General features: G+C 37.0%; 1 protein-coding gene across 1 annotated transcript in view; it reads right to left on the minus strand.

Moving 5' to 3' along the window:
* Positions 1–267: 267 nt before the first annotated feature.
* LOC136281867 (carcinoembryonic antigen-related cell adhesion molecule 5-like) overlaps positions 268–17,686 on the minus strand; it is a 27,251-nt gene continuing 9,832 nt past the window's right edge. Inside the window, exons 4-11 of the mRNA XM_066168905.1 lie at positions 16,311–16,580; positions 15,520–15,768; positions 14,253–14,495; positions 10,725–10,988; positions 8,100–8,351; positions 7,806–7,859; positions 1,584–1,693; positions 268–591 (exon numbers count right to left, since the gene is read on the minus strand). Of these exons, the coding sequence (XP_066025002.1) occupies positions 268–591; positions 1,584–1,693; positions 7,806–7,859; positions 8,100–8,351; positions 10,725–10,988; positions 14,253–14,495; positions 15,520–15,768; positions 16,311–16,580 (1,766 nt within the window). The remainder of the gene's footprint in view (positions 592–1,583; positions 1,694–7,805; positions 7,860–8,099; positions 8,352–10,724; positions 10,989–14,252; positions 14,496–15,519; positions 15,769–16,310; positions 16,581–17,686) is intronic.

Consider the following 17,686-nt stretch of genomic DNA (forward strand, 5'->3'; position numbering starts at 1 on the left):
TGCTAATGTACAACGGAAAACGAACAGACACAGTAACACTTGTGTAATCCTCAAGACGGCAGGAGAGCCATCTAACGCTTGTCATTTTCCATTTGAGCAAAGAAGAAACTGGATACTTTGCGACGCTTGATTTGTGGGGTGCAGCCGCACTGGCAACAATGGCCATTTGCGATGTTTGTATCAGTTGCTGTACACGACTTCCAGTCGATTAAACCATCGTCTTGCTAACTGAAGAAATAAAAAAATTCGCTTATTCTAAAAGCCTTTTCATTGCCACAAAGCCTCACGTATTCCTCCAAGTTTCTTGCATTTCAAAGTTGACTCTCCCATTACATTCAAGTCAATCCTTTTCTTGCAGGCAAAATAAAACGCTTTCTTTGGATTCTTGCCGCTTTTTTTCGTCCATGACTTATACTCATCTTTTTCCAACCATTTCTCATTTGAATGGCACCTGCCTGGCATGGTGGCATCCAAAGGAACCACAAAACAATAGAAGACAGATACAGTAACGCCAGGAAAACATGTGCAAACCATAGACATGCTCTGTGCACTTGTGACTGAACTTGTCTGCACGGGATCAACGAGAGAGCACTGGGAACGAAAACCGAGTGTTTACAAATTTTGTACGCATTCTGGGAGGTTTCTACTCTATTTATATGGACATTTTATTCAATAACTTTCACTACGTTAGAAATTAAAAGGGTAGATATTTCTTAACTCGCTAAATAAAATATCAAGGACTTTCAAGGACCAGACAATTTCCAGTAATTGTAAGACCTTTGTAGCGGCCGACACAAGCGAAGCAAATTTCAACGACAACTACGAGTTTCGCTAATGGAGACGCACTATGAAGCGAGGATATATTGTACGGAAAAGACTTGAATCGTTTTATTAGCGTGGTCGAGGTATCCAAGTACTTATCGTAAACTGAAATATGAAATTATAGGGAAGAAGCTAAGCTAAATTCTAAGATACGAACCAACATTCCAATCATTCCGATATAAAAGCAAGATCCCAAAAGACTAGCTAAAACTGAAACAAACTCACAAAAGACTATCTTCAAAGATAAAGGAGAATCGCCTGCAAACGAATTCTAACAAAACTAATAACCGAGTGGGAAAAACGAGCGGCTAACTAACAAAGCATGAACAACGTAAGCCACGTGTTACAAGGTTGCAAAGAAACTGGTATTAAAAAACTGGGCGAAACTACCGAAAGACTAGATGTTTCAACAAGTACGAAGAGAAGGAACATAAGCACTTACATAACAGTCCCGCTTGTAAAGGTTTGACCAAAACGAACTTCGAGATAAGGTGGGCAAAAGGGCGCCTTTCGATAGACACGTCTTATCGTTAGCCCAACACGAGATAACTAACTAAAACGCGGTTTAACACGTTTAACACGAAACAAACTTATAACAAATCAATGTCCGGTAGCAAAGGCGTGGCAGCCGTTACAACCTTGAAATAGGATTCCTGAAATACAAGGGTTTTCAAGACGCCTACCACCCTGCATCGAATAAGGGATTTATAATTCCCATACGGAACAGTGAAAATCTATCTTATTTTGAATTTTCCACGTACTAACTCATCCAGAAATGGATAATCCCGCTTCACCATTGCCGCCACCACCATCACCCCCAATGAAACGACAGAATACTCTTTGGGGTGAGAAGCCTCTTGAAGCTTTGAACCTACAGGGCAGTGATGACTGATAGTCAGTGATTATTGGAAGGCCCTTGGGCCTCCTATCCAAACAATAAGAATGAGACTGTGCAGAAAAAGAAAAATAATACAAATAATATGACAAGAGATCAACTTCCGGCGCAAGCCAATTTCATTATATGTTAGCCACAACAAACCGTAAATTGGCTCGAACGATCCTAACCAAGCTATTTTTATCATTTGTACTCCAGGACTGAAGCTAGTTATATTCCTAAGAGAAAAAGAACGTGGAACGATCCAAGAACGATGGTTAATAACTTTCGATGAAACTCAAGCAATCGCGATACAGAATTCAAAGTGGTGTTCCGTTTGGCTAAACAAAGCAATTGCCATTTCTTACGCATCAACTGAACTTTGTAAACACTAGGAGTTTTAAACACAGCACGGGAACCAACCATCATACAAATATTTTACTGATTTTTGTCACAACTTTTCACTGAAAAGGAAAACATCAGCTTGTTTGTTAACCCAAAGGTTTTTGAGCTGGCACTCTTTTCTTCGATTTCCTAGCCTTGGGGGATATCGTCAGGAACGACAAGATCATAAATTGATTTAATTTTGAACCAATTATCAACGATGATTCACTCTCATCGATCACAACAAAGAAGTAGTTTACGTCCTAAACCACTTTGATGTATCACGGAAATTATGCCCAAGCAAACCTTTCAATCCCCTGCAGCCTCGAGGTTACTAATGCTCATTTGCATGATCCAGCCAAAAGGAAGCAGAAGTGGCCTTTCTGGAAAAATTGGTTTTCATGGTAGTTAGCAGCTAAGTTTATACTCGTAACTTTAATTTCTTTTCATACGATAGTTGCGGCACCAACCTTGCATAGATAAGCTGAAACTTTTAATTGCTTTTCCGGTTTTTTTTCCTAAGCTGCTCTGCTGTAAGTAAAATAGGCATTATTTTCTATACCAAAGCTGTGAATTCGCACCTAAGTTTCCTATTTTTAATGGCCTCGAGTTTATTGTACCCGTCTTTTTATTTTGAGATTATTTTCGTCGTAGAAACAGATGGAATATCTAAGTAATTTTCGTTTATCTTCAAAGAGACCTTTTCCCGCTCCTTTGTGTCCTTATTCAAATATTGCGATCTGTGTAACAATAGCACCTCACATCAGTTAGTTCTTAAGCAAGTACCTTGCACAGTTTTGATGATTACAGTTTTAGCTTTGACTCTAGCATGATATGTGCTAGAGCTCTCTACGACTAAAATTCTATTTTGGAACCAAAACGCTGTCTCCTTGACGTCCGTGCAAGATCACTAGAAGTAGATCTCCGTGTGCCAGGAAATCGTGGCGAATTTCCGTTCTCGCGAGCCGAGTGGTCTCTACCGAGCTAATTTCCCCCATTTGTTCGTTTCCCGCGAATTCCAGTTTAGTACGCGAAAACAGCAGCCGAGTGTGTCTCCATATTTTGATGTCTTTTTGGCAGACACACGGAAACATGGAATCTATTTGTTTTATCAGATAATTTTTGTAAAATGTTAGCCAAATGGTTTTCATAGTGACCTTACTATATAAAATTGAATGACTTACTGCTTTAGGAATCTTCTTTTCACCTTCTTCAAGTTGTTCGCAACTCGCATTTGATGTCATCGAAAGGTAAAGGTCTGCAATTTTTTGTCGTAAGCAAGTGTCAAAATTCGCATCAAACAATTTTTAATATTTTCAGTAAATACTTGTCTTTAATTAGACTGAAAATAAGTGAGACGATTATAAATAAATATAAGGGTCAAGAAACTTGCAAGTGCTACTCCTTACTAGAACTGAAACAATTTTCCGTATTTTCTTGACTCCTCAAGAAACTTAAACTCGAAATCAATTATTCATTGCGTGCGTAAGATCTGTGGAGGATTTTCGAATGGGAAGATCGTAAATATAACGTGCTGCTAAAGTTTTCAATAACGTGATTTACGCCCGTATTAAGGATCTTCAAAATTCTTGTCAAGATCTTCAAGGATCTTTCATTTTCTTGCCAAGATCTTTAAGGATTTTCAAAGTTGTTGTCAGGATCCTTGAAGATCTTGTCAATATCTTCAAAAATCTGGACAAGAACTTTGAAGATCCTTTAAGAAGATATTGAAAATTCTTTGAGGATCTTCAAAATTCTTTTGAATACCTTTGAGGATCTCTCACTTTATTCCAGAGATCTTCAAGGATCTTTTACTTTCCTGCCAAAATCTCGAACGATATTTTCATCAATCTTTAGAGATCTTGTTGAAAATTTTGTAGATTCTTAAAGATCTTGGCCAGAAAATTGAAGATCTTGGCAAGAAAAAGAAAGATCCTTGAAGATTTTGACAAGCAAATTAAAGATTTTGGTAAGAGATTTGAAGATCCTTAAAGATCTTGACAAGAATGTCAATGATCCTTGAAGACTCTGGCAAGGAAACGGAAGATCGTCGAAGATCTTGGCAAGAACGTTATAGAACCCTAAAATTTTTGGCAAAGAAATTAGCATACTTAAAGATAGGTTTATGGGATGAAGCATAAACTTAACCATCAAAGACGTTAACTATTGAAGAATGTATGTAAAGGTTTGATTAATGCACACTTGGTGTAAATAACACAGGTGACAACAGGTTTATGGCCAAATGAAAAAACTTCCTGGTAAGTTAAAAAAAAAACTGAAGCGAACAAAAAGAAATGAAGATAAAACTTTTTTTATTGCTAAATGAGAATTATTCACCCTCTTTTAGTAGGACTACTTCTGCTGGAAGAAAAAAATTTCTGTTCAGACTTTAGGTTAGTACATTTTCCAAAAATCTAACTACAGTGTAGCTCAAAAATAAGAAGACCAAAATATATGTCTTAAACTCGTCTAGAACTAGTCTTAAGGTGGGGGTAAACATGAAAGAACACTTTTTTCACACAAGAGTACCTTGATAAGTATATTTCTGAACCACATTAGCATATATTTGAAAGGAAAGCTTAAGAATCACAGATACTTGAAATAACTAATATATTGGCCTGAACCAATTTGTTATTTGACACCAGATTAATTTGTCAATCACATAGTGTGAAAAATCTAGGTACACTTGAGAAAAGATAACTGCACTAAGATTGCATGAAATCTAGTTCTTTTAATGTAAAAACAAAGTACTAGGGTCATTCTCTTGGATGAGCTGAGGAAGTTTGGGAGTCATTTATATTATGGGCACAGTGCCCCTTCAAAGTTCACTAAGATTATTAGGTGAGTTATTCCACAATAACTTGCTCAAAATTCAACTTATGGAGAAATTGTCTGCTCATCCAACTTAACTAAATAAGAGGATACAGCCCTAAAAATTTAAGATTAACTGAACTAACACATCCTGACGTATAAAATAAGTGTTTTCGGGAATTTTGAAGGAAACGTTTAAAAGAGCTTTTTAAGTTGGTTACACAGAACCAAGTAAATTTCACACCTTCGTTACAAAGTAACATATCGTTCAGAGAGCGTCGAGAAGAATCTCTAGATCAATAAGCCTGTATCCTTATCCCTGAAACACATTTATTGCATCCTCACTCTCCAAGGGCTCAGAGCAAGAATCATTGGGTGAGGATGGCATCTTCATTTCCTTTCTAGAAGCACCGATGGATTCTTCTTATTCAGAGCAATCGCGAGACCTGCTGAGAGTTGGATTGACGATTTCGGTCGTTTCTGCCTCTCTTTTCGCTTGTTTCTGAACTCCAAAAACGCCGTTCCTTTTCTTTTCTTTACATATACATTTTTCTCTTAATTCCGACCATTTTCGACGATATTTGCCGTAACAAAGAGCTTTTTCAGGTTTGTATACGACCGTTAAAAATATCAGCACGTGCAAATTCCTATCCCATTATGCAAAACCCTATTTAACTTTATGAAAGTAGTCAGAGTTTCCCTCAAGCCTCAAGAATAGCGTTGCTATGCGGTAACCATTATTATACTCATTAAAAAATAATTTTCAGCGAAAATTCCTTGTTGTGGTTAAATCATTAAACAGTGAGCCCTCAAGCACAACAGAGATGATACATAAAACATGATACATAAAGAATAATGCATGGGCGCGCGTAGATATGGAATTTCTCTTCGAGTTGAACACGTGAAGAGAAATTCTATATCTACAAGCAACCATGTATTATTTTGTTTACCATATAAACACAATAGCCCTTTCCTAGGAAGAAAAGCCGACTTCATTAATGAATGAAAATAAATGAATCGACAATCCTCGGATAACAATCGAAGAGTGCGTTGGCGCTGACTCTTAAGATGGAAAAATGCGTTGAATCATGATTACAAAAACAACAATGGTCGTAATTTTCAAGTTACAAAATTCTCATTTATTGACTTTGTCTTTACCAAAAGAAGAAGTCTTTCAGGTAAACGGCCAAAATCAGCCAATTGCAAATCTTCCAGCTGTCGATTTTCATTCTCAGCCGAGAGAAATGCTAACACCAAAGCCACTAAATACGCAACTTTCGGTTTTTCTTTAAGTATATTGGTTTTCTTCCTTTTCTAGGAAAGTTTGAACCTCATTGTCTGTCTGCGATACGGATTTTTAAGTCTTTTCGCCGCCATAATTCGAGAAAGCTCAGACAAACAACTTATATTCAGAATCGTGAAGGCTTTGCCGTTAATTCATCAACCTGACCGAGTGGCGCCAAAGACGAGTGACGTGTAAGCAGCTGATTGGCTATATCAATACAAGTGAAAAAATATGTTGTTACGGCTTTTCTCAGGGCCGGAAATCCTTGTGTAACACCGCAGTTTATGTGATAAATAATAATCACAATCTTGCAAGATCCTTGATACTTTAGTCCTTACAAGAACGATCTCAAAGAAACATTTAAAAAGATCTCTAGCGAATCCTTGCAATAATGTTTAAAAGAAATTCTCATCAAATCTCAACTGCCTCAAATAATCCCTTGACAAACTATTAATTTCAAACCAGACTTAACAGACTCTTCATCTGATCTTTCCCCTTAGGATCTGGCACTGGATCCTTGCAAAGATAACTAAAGATTCCTTTAAATATATTAATAAAATCCTTTAGAATGCTGCAAAGGTATCTATAAAATCTTAAATGCGTTATTTTGAGATGTTTGAGGGCCCTTGTGAAATTACTTGATGATAATGAAGGAACCTGATCCATAATGCAGAGATGTGGTAGAGATCTTGACAAGGATGCCCTTGAGATCCACATCAAATTCCAAAAGGATCCTTGCAAAGATCTATACAAGATCGTGAAATGAATCTTTTAAATATATTTGGAAGATCCTTTTTAATTCCTTGAGGATCTTGAGGGATTGTGGAACAGATCTGGCAAAGATCTTGACTAAGATTCTTGTAAGAGTCTGATCAAACTCTTAAAGATCTTAGCAAAGGTTTTAACAGAATCCTTGAAAGGATCTTTTGAAGGTCTTTAAAAGATCCTTATTAAATCCTTGAGGATCCTGAAGGATCCTTGAAAAGATCCTGCAAAGATCTTGACTAGGATCCTTGTCAGATCCTGATCAAATCCCTAAGGATCCTTGCAAAGATCTTAACAGTATCCTTGAAAGGATCTTTTGTAGGTCTTTAGAAGATCCTCATTAAATCCTTGAGGATCTTGAAGAATCCTTCAAAAGATTTTGCAAAGATCTTGACTAGGATCCTGGTAAGATCCTGATCAAATCATTTAGGATCCTTGCAAAGATCTTGATAATATCCTTGAAAGGATCCTTGGAAGGTCTTTAAAAGATCTTCATTAAATCCTTGAGGATCCTGAAGGATCCTTGAAAAGATCTTGCAAAGATCTTGACTAGGATCTTTGTAAGATCCTGATTAAATCCTTTAGGATCCTTTCAAAGATCTTGACAGGATCCTTGAAAGTGATTGAAAGGTCCTCATTAAATCCTTGAGGATCTTGAATAATCCTTGAAAAGAACTTTGCGAGGATCGTTATAAGGATCTTTGAAATATCCTTTAAGGATCTTTATCAAATCCTTGAGGATCTTACAAAACGATTTTAAAGATCCTTTCCTTAAGGATCTTTGGCAGGTCTTAGACAATCCATGAGGATCCTCAAAGATCCTGTGAGGTTTTTCGCCAGGGATATGCGAACATGAGACCTTACCTTCAGATTGTGGTGTGGTTGGTGAGACACTTGAAGGAGTTGGTTTCTCTGCAACTAAAGAAAAATCGATCAGACAAACGCGACTCGAGCAACCTCAAGTGATGTGTTGATTTCATTTCTTTTATATTAAAAAAGTAAACCTTAAAAGCCGTACCTGGAAATTAAATGAGCATTACTTAAAGATCAACGAGGATAGCGAAAACTACAGTGAAGTTTAAATTTTCAAGAAGAGATGTGTCTTTTATGAATACTATCATTGAAATTAGGTTATTTGAAGACAACACTCTAACTTACCAATCAGATGAAGATGGATAATCTTATCTCCCAACTTATTTGTTGCTTGACATGTATACCATCCACTAGTTTTTGACAACTTCTCAGAAATTGAGAGATTCTTTCCACTACTTATGAGAGGATTGGTGCCGTTCCCGCTGTACCACTTAAAGTCAGGTGGTGGGTTACCATCTATGGGACAAGGATACGAGGTACGACTTCCTTCTTGTACCTGATGAACATAAGGGCCTTCGCTAGTTATATATGGGCGATCTGTCCAAAAACAAACGAATAATTAGGCAAAAACCTTGCATGTCTTTCAGTGGAATTATTCAATTTGTTGTACGGAGACAAGAGACCATAAGCTCCTCCCCATCTCTTTTTGACATACAGGGGCATTGAGGCTGTTGATTCGAGTCAGTTGAAATTGTCTGCTAAAATGCAATCATTAGCATCCAGCAATTTGTCGTGAACTTTTCTACGCTCAAAACTGATTTCTTTGTTTTATTATACTTTAATTGCTTATCGAGTAAGTTTTTGTTTCGTTACAGCTACAGTAGAATGTAACAGGGAGCGTTGCGGTACAGAAAAATCAAATTGATTCTGCGACCAGCTATGTATCTAATCAGATATTTCCAGGGTGTTACGCGCGCAAGTCAAGTATAAACACACGTTTGATAGGAAATTAGTGCTCACTAATCCTTGTAAATCACGAGCAAGCCTTGATTCCCACACGGAACTACATATCTGGGTGTGGATTTCCTTAGCTAACAAATACTGCGATTTTGAAATCTTCAGTTAGAATGGAATAGAAGAGATCGATCGAGGAACGAAACATGTAATGTTGAATTTTAAACAATAAAGCCTGAATCAAGTAAGTGGAAAGTCCGAGACTACTGAACCAGCGTGTGCGGACCTTCTCAGTAGCGCAAGTGGGTAGATTCTGCAAAAATATTTGAGTTTTAAATGCACGATAATGACGAAGTCTCGAAACGGTTCAAATCTCGAATGGTTAACAAAAGACTGACAATTTCAAACAAATTGTTCATCAACGATTGGTTTGTGGACACTAATTGCAGTCAACTGTAAAGTGTACGAAAAGTCGCTGTTTTCTACGAGGACATATCATTTTTCATAACATAATTGTACATAGTATGCATTATCTGATCGGTCAATTCGCTTTATACGCCTGTTTTATCACTCTTCAAAGTCTTTCGCTTCCAATTTTCCGCTGTAAAGAATACTCTGAAAAAAATTTATCATCATACTGAAACAACAGATAAAATCGCAAAAAAAAATTCAATTCAAAAGTCGCGCCATAAAATTTACATCGTTTCGCGCAGCAGAAGCAAAATAGTGCGACCAAATTTCTCAAACTGCTGGTAACGAAGTTCCCATTTACTTTGCTTCAAGGAACTAGAAGGAATGAATTTATTGGACATTTCATCCAGAGATATTCCAGAAAGTCGCATTTACAATGGAACAAAAGCCAGCATAGCTTCATATGAAGATTAATTTCTGTCAGTAAATATAAGGAATGTATACAAAACCTGAGTCCTAAACCGCCTTTTTCGTGTAAATTAAAATAGGAAAGACATACTTCAGCTCAGGGCTTAAGCACTGGCAGTAAGAGCGATTAACACCATATTTTCAAACTCGTACTCGCACTAGTTATCAAAATGGCAGTATTCGCTGGAAGGAGAATAAGTAATCCTTTTTAACAACAATTGGTTGGCCTGTGTTTTGAGAGCAATGTATCGATGAAATGCAGATATCACCATCCCTCTTTTCAATGGTTTTGCAGTCGTGAGGGAATTTGACACCGCGTGGAACAACTGAGTGAAATTTTGACAACTTGTCCAGTACAGCACGGAATCGTGTGCTTCTACGAGTTACACCTTTTATCCTTGAACAACGCAAAAAAATTATTCTTTACGTCGCGAAAGTGTGACGAAGACCTTCGAGAAATAATCCCTATTTTTATATATCCATAATGAGGCCTTTCCATACCATTGCTTTTCCATCTGTCACAATAGAGCAATTCAGATATTTTAGCAATAGTATTAAGTTCACCTAATGTTAAACAATTTTATGAGTGAAATATTCGTTATCAACCTTAAAAAAATCTTTAAGCCAGAATAACTAAGCACGCCGGTTGTTCAATTTCTTTTGGGCGCTTTGATTCCTCACGCGTTGTAGCAGGTTTACTAACAATCAGCGACTTGATTACAAACTAGCTGATGTATCTCTCTTTCTTTTACTCTGCTAGACTCCATTTAGAATTATGTCATGACCAATAAAATACAGTTATATGACGTGAAAAAGTCACTTGGGATGTTAGAGGTACCCTCGAAAAGCTTGTAAATCACTTGTCTTACTACTTGCGATTTAAAAGATTTTTCCCAACCTTCAGTGTGGGATTACCATATAACAAACCCAAAGAAATGTGGTCCATTGCTCAACTGTAAAAAAAAAAGAAACAAAACGGAAAAACGAAAACAAAAAGGAAAATACAGGAATATCCACATACAGTACAAACTTACAGCAATTGTAGATGTATTTCTCGCGGAGTGTTCAACCACATATCACAATAAATATGGTTGAACGTGAACGCCTAGCATACAGAATCACAACAGTTTCACTTACAAAACACTTCCAGAGAAACATGTGCCATCTGTCCAACCCCATAAAAGTTGGATGGTTTGCACGTGAAGGTCACCCGCTTCATTCGCTCTGGGACTGAACTTGTTACAACTGAATTATTGCCAACAATAGTGGTCTCATCTCTGTAGATTTCATATTTGGCGGGGGGGTTGGCTTCCGCAGTACAAGTGATGCTGAAGGTCTCGTTTATAATGACAGAATTGTTGCTGGTGTTAGTCTGCAGCAAGGTGTAATACGGACGATGGTCTAGAAATGATTATATTGTTAGACTCAAATCTATTGGAAGACAAGTATGCAATATAGAAAGTCTATTAGAGAGCCGTGTGGGATACGAACTTAATCTTAGACCGCTGGTGGTACCTTTCACGAGTACCTGTGGTGAACGAGGTGGAGATATCATCAACACCAAAATACAAAATTGCAAACACCTACACGCTATACTATATGAATCGCAAGATCACACTTTACCAGGTCGAAAATTGAGCACTTCCGCTTGCTTTGCGCTTCAATGATATTGCGGAAATCTAACCAAAGAGTGCTCTTTCACATACTCATCCTCTTCCGTAAAATGTCCGTTTTGTTGGAATTGGATGCTAGGTAGCTTTAAGCTACGCAAAAAAAAAAGTGCCCCCTTCATTTGCAAAAATGAATGGTAGTGAAAGCAATTTTTCTTTTCACCATGTGCCACTTTTCTGAATTCAGCAAACGACGTACGTGAATTTTGCGAAAGAATGACCCTTAAAATGACGTAAAATTGAGCTTGAGCAAATTTTTTATTGTGATGAAGGAATTACGTGACCAAAAATCTTCCTTCAAAATAATTGCGGATCGAATAAACACCTTGCAGGGGGAAGGGCACGCTTTACTCGAACACGTTTACTCAGCGTTCAATTTAACTATTCTTTAATACGCATGTGAAGAAGAAGTAAATTTCTAAGGAACGGAAAAACGACTTTCAAAAAAATGTACTAACATATAAGACGGGAAAAATTAATGCGAAGATACCAAAAGACTTAAACTAACCAAGGTAATGGACGAGACACGAAACACTCTAGGAAAAGTTTACCTCGACGCAAAACAAGATACACATTGCAAAAGGAATGTGAAACATGATATATAAAGAACCGCGTAATTTACGTAAATTGCGAAAATTATGATGTAGAAATGATACGTGGAAAGACGAAAAGAAGTGTAAATTTATGTGTGCGAAATTGTATAACACCTCTTTTTGAGAAATAAGAAAATTATACAGTCGCTGAATCATGCTTCTCACTAACCGAGTTCGAGAGCCGTGCTGTAAGTAACGGACTGAGTGTTTTTCGAACGAAAAAAACTAGTCCATAACTTACAGTTCGGACCAAGAAAAGCGAGGTCAGATATTTAGTATATCTTAAAGGGAAAAAGATTTAAATTCAAGCGCAACGGCCACTGATTGACGCGCGTCAAATCCTAAGTACGTGAGCATTTTATTGGCTTCCAATAAAAGCTGGACTTTGTGTTGTCAAAGTTTCAAAACGTTTGTTTAACACACATAGTTCAAATATAATGCAAAATTTAATGAAAAGAACTGGTTAAGTATACTAAGGTTCTCCGCAAGTAACCTTGATACGACGTTCTGTAATTCTTTCGTCGAGAGTTTTTTAAATGCCCGAAATCTGCAAAGCACAACGTGTTTCTTCGCAGAAACTGCGAACTAACGGCTCACTTTGTTTAATGTCAACCTCAAATGAATAAATGAAATGCGATCCAAAACAACACAAGGATCTTTTCAACGTTTATTATCCAATTTTTGGTGCTTTGCTGCGTTTTCATGGAAGCTGCCACGTGCTTCGTTAAGTGCAGACTGAACAAAATTAAAGACAGGCTGTAATTCAGCCGACGTTTGTTAACGCTAAGAAAGAAGGATGTGGCATCGCTTAGGAGCTGAACCTACTTAGTAGAGCTTTTAGAGAAAGACAACAGGCAAATAAAGACGAGCACGACGAAGAGAACCCGATTATGCCTTTTTGCAAGCTTGAAATACTGTCTGGTTCGTATATGCCGCCATTTTGCTTGCGGACATCTTTGAAGTACTTTCCAAGGAACTTGTCGAGAGCAGCAGCAGGTATATTTATTACATTAAAACTTTAATCGACTTGCTGTTCGCAAAACCGTTCAAACTTTTCCCCCTAGTATTTCGCCTTTTTTATAAGGTCTGACGACCTTTCAGTGGCGATGAAATCAGATCATCTAGTTCTCGACTCGAGTTGTCTTCGTCGTGCTCGAGACATTTTGGCTTTCAAAAAAAGCGGACAGTGAAATGTGGCCCGCTAAATTAACCAATCATACCGCACGAACTAAATGAGAGATACGATAAGAGAACTTATTTAGAGTTAAATAGCATTAATATACCAACTTTGTTATATCACATTGTCTCTTACCATTCGAAACTTTTTTTCGACAAGGAGCAGAAACTTAACATGCACATGCGGGAGACCGGCAAAGCTCTTAATAGTATACTGATTACTTGTACTAGTGCATATTCGTACCAGACAGAATGATGGCAGAATATCCCTGAAAAAAACATTTCGAATGGTAAAAGACAAGTTATTATAACAAAAACAGGTATATTTATGTTATTTAACTCTGAATAAGTTCTCCTATTCGATCCGAAGTTATTGAGAAGGTAGGAAAGATCCATACCTTTTTGGTCACGCAATCAACATACTGCGTGATTTCAAGTCTTTTAAAAGTGTGTTATTTTGAAGAGTTTCTTACATCGCGGGAAAACATTTGTCCAAGCGGACAAGCCACATTTTACGTCATTTTAAAGGTAATTCCTACGGACGTGGTTTGATGAATTCAGAAAAATGGCACCTGGTGAAATGCACGGTTATTTTCACTACAATCTTTTTTGAACTCAAGAAGCTTGTAAGCAACTAATTCATACAAAACTTACATTTTACAGAAGAGCACAAGTTGGTTAGACTTTCCTGGAAATGATATCTTTGAAACACCAAGCAAGCGAAAGTGCTCAATATTTAACCTGTTATGACCCAATCCATCGATTCAAAAGGGTCAAAGCGAGAAGTTCGTTATTTTCGAAAATAAAATCATATTTGAGGGAAAAAATTACACCGCGTTTCTTGTCTGACTAGGAACTACAAGTGAGCAAAAATAAAGGAAATTGGAATTTTTGAGCCTTGTATCCCCCCCAAAAATTCACTTTCCTATATTTTGCAAGGATGTCCTCCTAAGCTGCTTGAACTCAAAGAAAAAACTTGTAAACACTGTTTATGAGTACGTTGTGCGAAATACTCTTAGACTAGTGTTTCATTCTTCTGACAAAATATCATCAATACATAGTTCAAATAGTAAATATCAATTAACTAATGTAATACAAAAGATGAACCTAATCCAGATGAGTACCTAGAATTCTCAAAAGTGTTAGCTTTCGTTTTGCTGTTAAAATAGACTGAATAACTAGAAAAGTGTAACTAAGACCTAACTATGACTGCCAGTTTGACTTACAAAGAACAGTAATGTTGACGTCTTTTGTAGCTGCATTTCCGACGCCATTTTTTGCAGTACATCTGTACAACCCTTCATCCTGTTTACCAGTGATGTTCAACACCTTGGATACGGTAATGTTGTCTGGAAGATGGGTCCAATTGATTCTAGGCAGAGGATTACCATCGGCTATGCAATTTAGTAACACTACATCAGTTTCATTTACAATCCTATCATGGATGATGTGGGTAATGCTTGGTGGATCTTAAAAAAAAAACAGACAAAACATTAACCACTCAAATACAATAAAGGCAAAGTTTTGGAGGTACTTTGTGGGTCCTTCTGGTCGTGTGTGCTTATCACGGCTAGTTGCTCAAACGAGAATTAGACAGTATTTTTAGCTACTATACTTTGGAAAAAGGAAAAGGACGAAGAATATGTGTTTCTTATCTTCGTTGTTCGTAATGCTATCTTAACAGTTTACTCTTTGAATTCTGTCCAATTATTTGCCGTTTCACAAGCGGAAAGACTTGAACCTAGCTAATGCAACAGCTAAGAGCCTTGGTGAGTATTCTAAATCAGTCGGGGCCCACAGTCAGTAAAGGGAACATGTGCTTCAGTTCGCTACCTGGCAACTAACGCACTACAAATCAGCTTGTAGCTTTAACACGCAATTCCATTCTAAAATTAAATCCCATTTATCATTATATGATTACATATGGTACTGTGGAGTGCTAAAAAGGTACTGGCTGCTTCCACTTAACAAGCACGGAAACCCTGTCTTGTCTTCCCAGAGAAGATTAAAGTTCTGAAATAAGACCGACATCGAACAAAGGGGAGGAAAATGGGCCAACCTTCAGTCACAGAAGTGACGAAAAAAAGATCAACCTCTTTCATTGCGCTTTTTCACAAATTTCAAACTTGTAACACCCCTACTCTTGAAGAATGTATTATCCTTAATATTCCATGAAGCAGAAAAAATCTCATTTCAGAGGAAAACTAATACCACGTGCGTATAGTTGCAAATTTAAAAGTCACTTCGAAAGTACCTTGTTGTGATATATTTATGGATACCATATTTACTCTGTGGCCGCAACTTTTAAAAGATGTAATACTTGTAATAGAGTGGGAACTTGAATCTTACCATAAGTAATACGACCATGAATGAACAAACAAGCAACATAATTATTGCTATATGTTTCGATACGTAGAATGGGTTGGAATTAAACATCACTTAACCTTGTCAATACAAACTTGTATCAAAAAGAGGCCATGAGTATGATCTTACACTTCACATTAATGAACATCGTTGCTGATTCCTTTCCACAAGTGTTGTTTGCAATGCATCTGTATTCTCCACTCTCATTTCTTCTGATTTTAATGATAGTCAGTAGCTTTCCTTTAGGGACTGGACCAGTTTTAACATTCTTCCAAAAGAAAGTTAGGGGATGAGTCCTTGTAGCCACATTGCACTCCTGTGTCACATTTTCACTTTCCACCACTGTTATATTTAGAAGCTGTTTCATTGTGGGTGGGTCTGTAAGGAATACATTCAAGTGAGAAATACTGTGCTTTTACTGATTAAAATGCAATTATAATGTTTACTTCTGCAACCTTGCATGTAAACCCCGTCAAAAAAATGTCAGAATACACCACTGAACAGAGCGCTTCAAACGGTTAAAATTATTCACTCCCTGACATCTTTTCGTCCTGGTGTGCCGATGTAATTACTTTGATATTGATTTTATGACATCACTAAAAATGCGTTTTTACAGTGCACAAATGCATCATTAATATCAATAGGTATGTAGTTTAAATTCGATTTTGTTTCAGACTCGTGACCACAAATTAGAATAACCAAAAATGATGTGGAAGTCAAACCAAAATGTAGCCGAAAAAAAAGACACGGAAGTCAAGAATTTCCACATACAAGCTGACGGAGCTTACGAAGAAAAATACTAAAAGCGGTGATATTTATATTTCAAACTTATGTAGAGAAACAGAAACATACCATTCCACTTCTGTTACCCATACAATGTTCTGAAGTGATAGTTTGTTTAGAACATATTTTAATCTTACCATTCACAATCACGGTTACATTGTCAGTGCTCGAGACATAATCAACTTGCTGATAGGCACGACATCCGTAAACAAATGTTTCTCCCCGTGATATTTTCTCTATCCATGTTCCTTTTTCACTTAAACCAACAACTGCTCCATTCCGAAATAGCACATAGTTATGGACTGGTGGATTGGCTTCAGATGATTTGCATGTGAAATTCATCCACATATCAGTGCAGCCATTGTTCTCTGTTGTGTTCCTTTCCAAAGTAACATCATCTGGCTTAACTGAAAAAAAACGATTTGTGAAATATCTCACTAATATAAATATCACTGTGTTGTTACTAACTTAGTTAGGGATAAGATGGTGAGTCCGAGTCGAATCATTCAGTCAGGAAGATAACTTTGTTTATGAGCCACAAACATAGTGTCAGGGTTTGAAATAAATTTTAAGATGATTAGGAAATGCAGCGTTTTTCGTGCAGTCAACAGGACGGTGAAGTGATAGAGAGGAGTATTTGGGTAACCTTTGTTCTATGTTTGTAGTCTGTCAGTTTAAAGTTTATCAACAGATGGTGGAAGAAAGGTATTCTTAATTTTACCCTTTAGAGGCTATCTGGAAAATTAGGCAATAGATGTTAGCCTGTTCTTTTCATTTTAAAATAGAACCCAAAGATTTCACTTCAACATCCGTATTCGATTTCTAATGACATTGTGTAGTATGAATGAATGAAAAAATAACTTTATTCAACGGGAGACGCAATAACCTATTGCAGTTTTCTAACTTACGGCCCTCAAAATAAATTAAAATAAATTTTAATATACATACAAGAGCAAAGATATTTAAAGTATAACACGAAATAACATTGTAAATGTCTAAATTGACTAGAAACTTAAAAACACGTAATAAAATTGTAATATGTAAATTGGTGAAAGAGAGTGAAATATGTACAAAATACTCGACAGGGGTTGTGGTTGGCATTATGAAGAACATTTACAATAAATACAATAGCAGCAAATCGAGCACAGTAGATCCTCCAAGGTCTCGACAGAGGATTGGCGTAAGAGAAATAGATTTCGTAATTTAGATTTAAAAGAGGAGGGGAGAAATTTGAATGTCGTCGGAGAAGAAGAAGCAGAGAACTCTTTTAGGTCATTGAAGAATTTTGTAGCACTATAGGCAAGTGTGCGTTTCCCCGAGTTACCCTGTGGGTATGGCACCTTTAAGGCAAAGAGAGAGGCTCTTGAAAACGGCTCAAAGGTCCACGCGAATCACAAAGAAATCGAAATATGTTCCTGAGGCAATTAGGAGCATTCGGATAAAGGAGAATGCTGAAAAGAAAAATTCCCTTGTATTTAATAAGATCAAAAACGGGGATCCACTTCAGTTTCAA

The sequence above is a fragment of the Pocillopora verrucosa genome, chromosome 6, assembly GCF_036669915.1.
Source record: "Pocillopora verrucosa isolate sample1 chromosome 6, ASM3666991v2, whole genome shotgun sequence".
Lineage (NCBI taxonomy): Eukaryota > Metazoa > Cnidaria > Anthozoa > Scleractinia > Pocilloporidae > Pocillopora > Pocillopora verrucosa.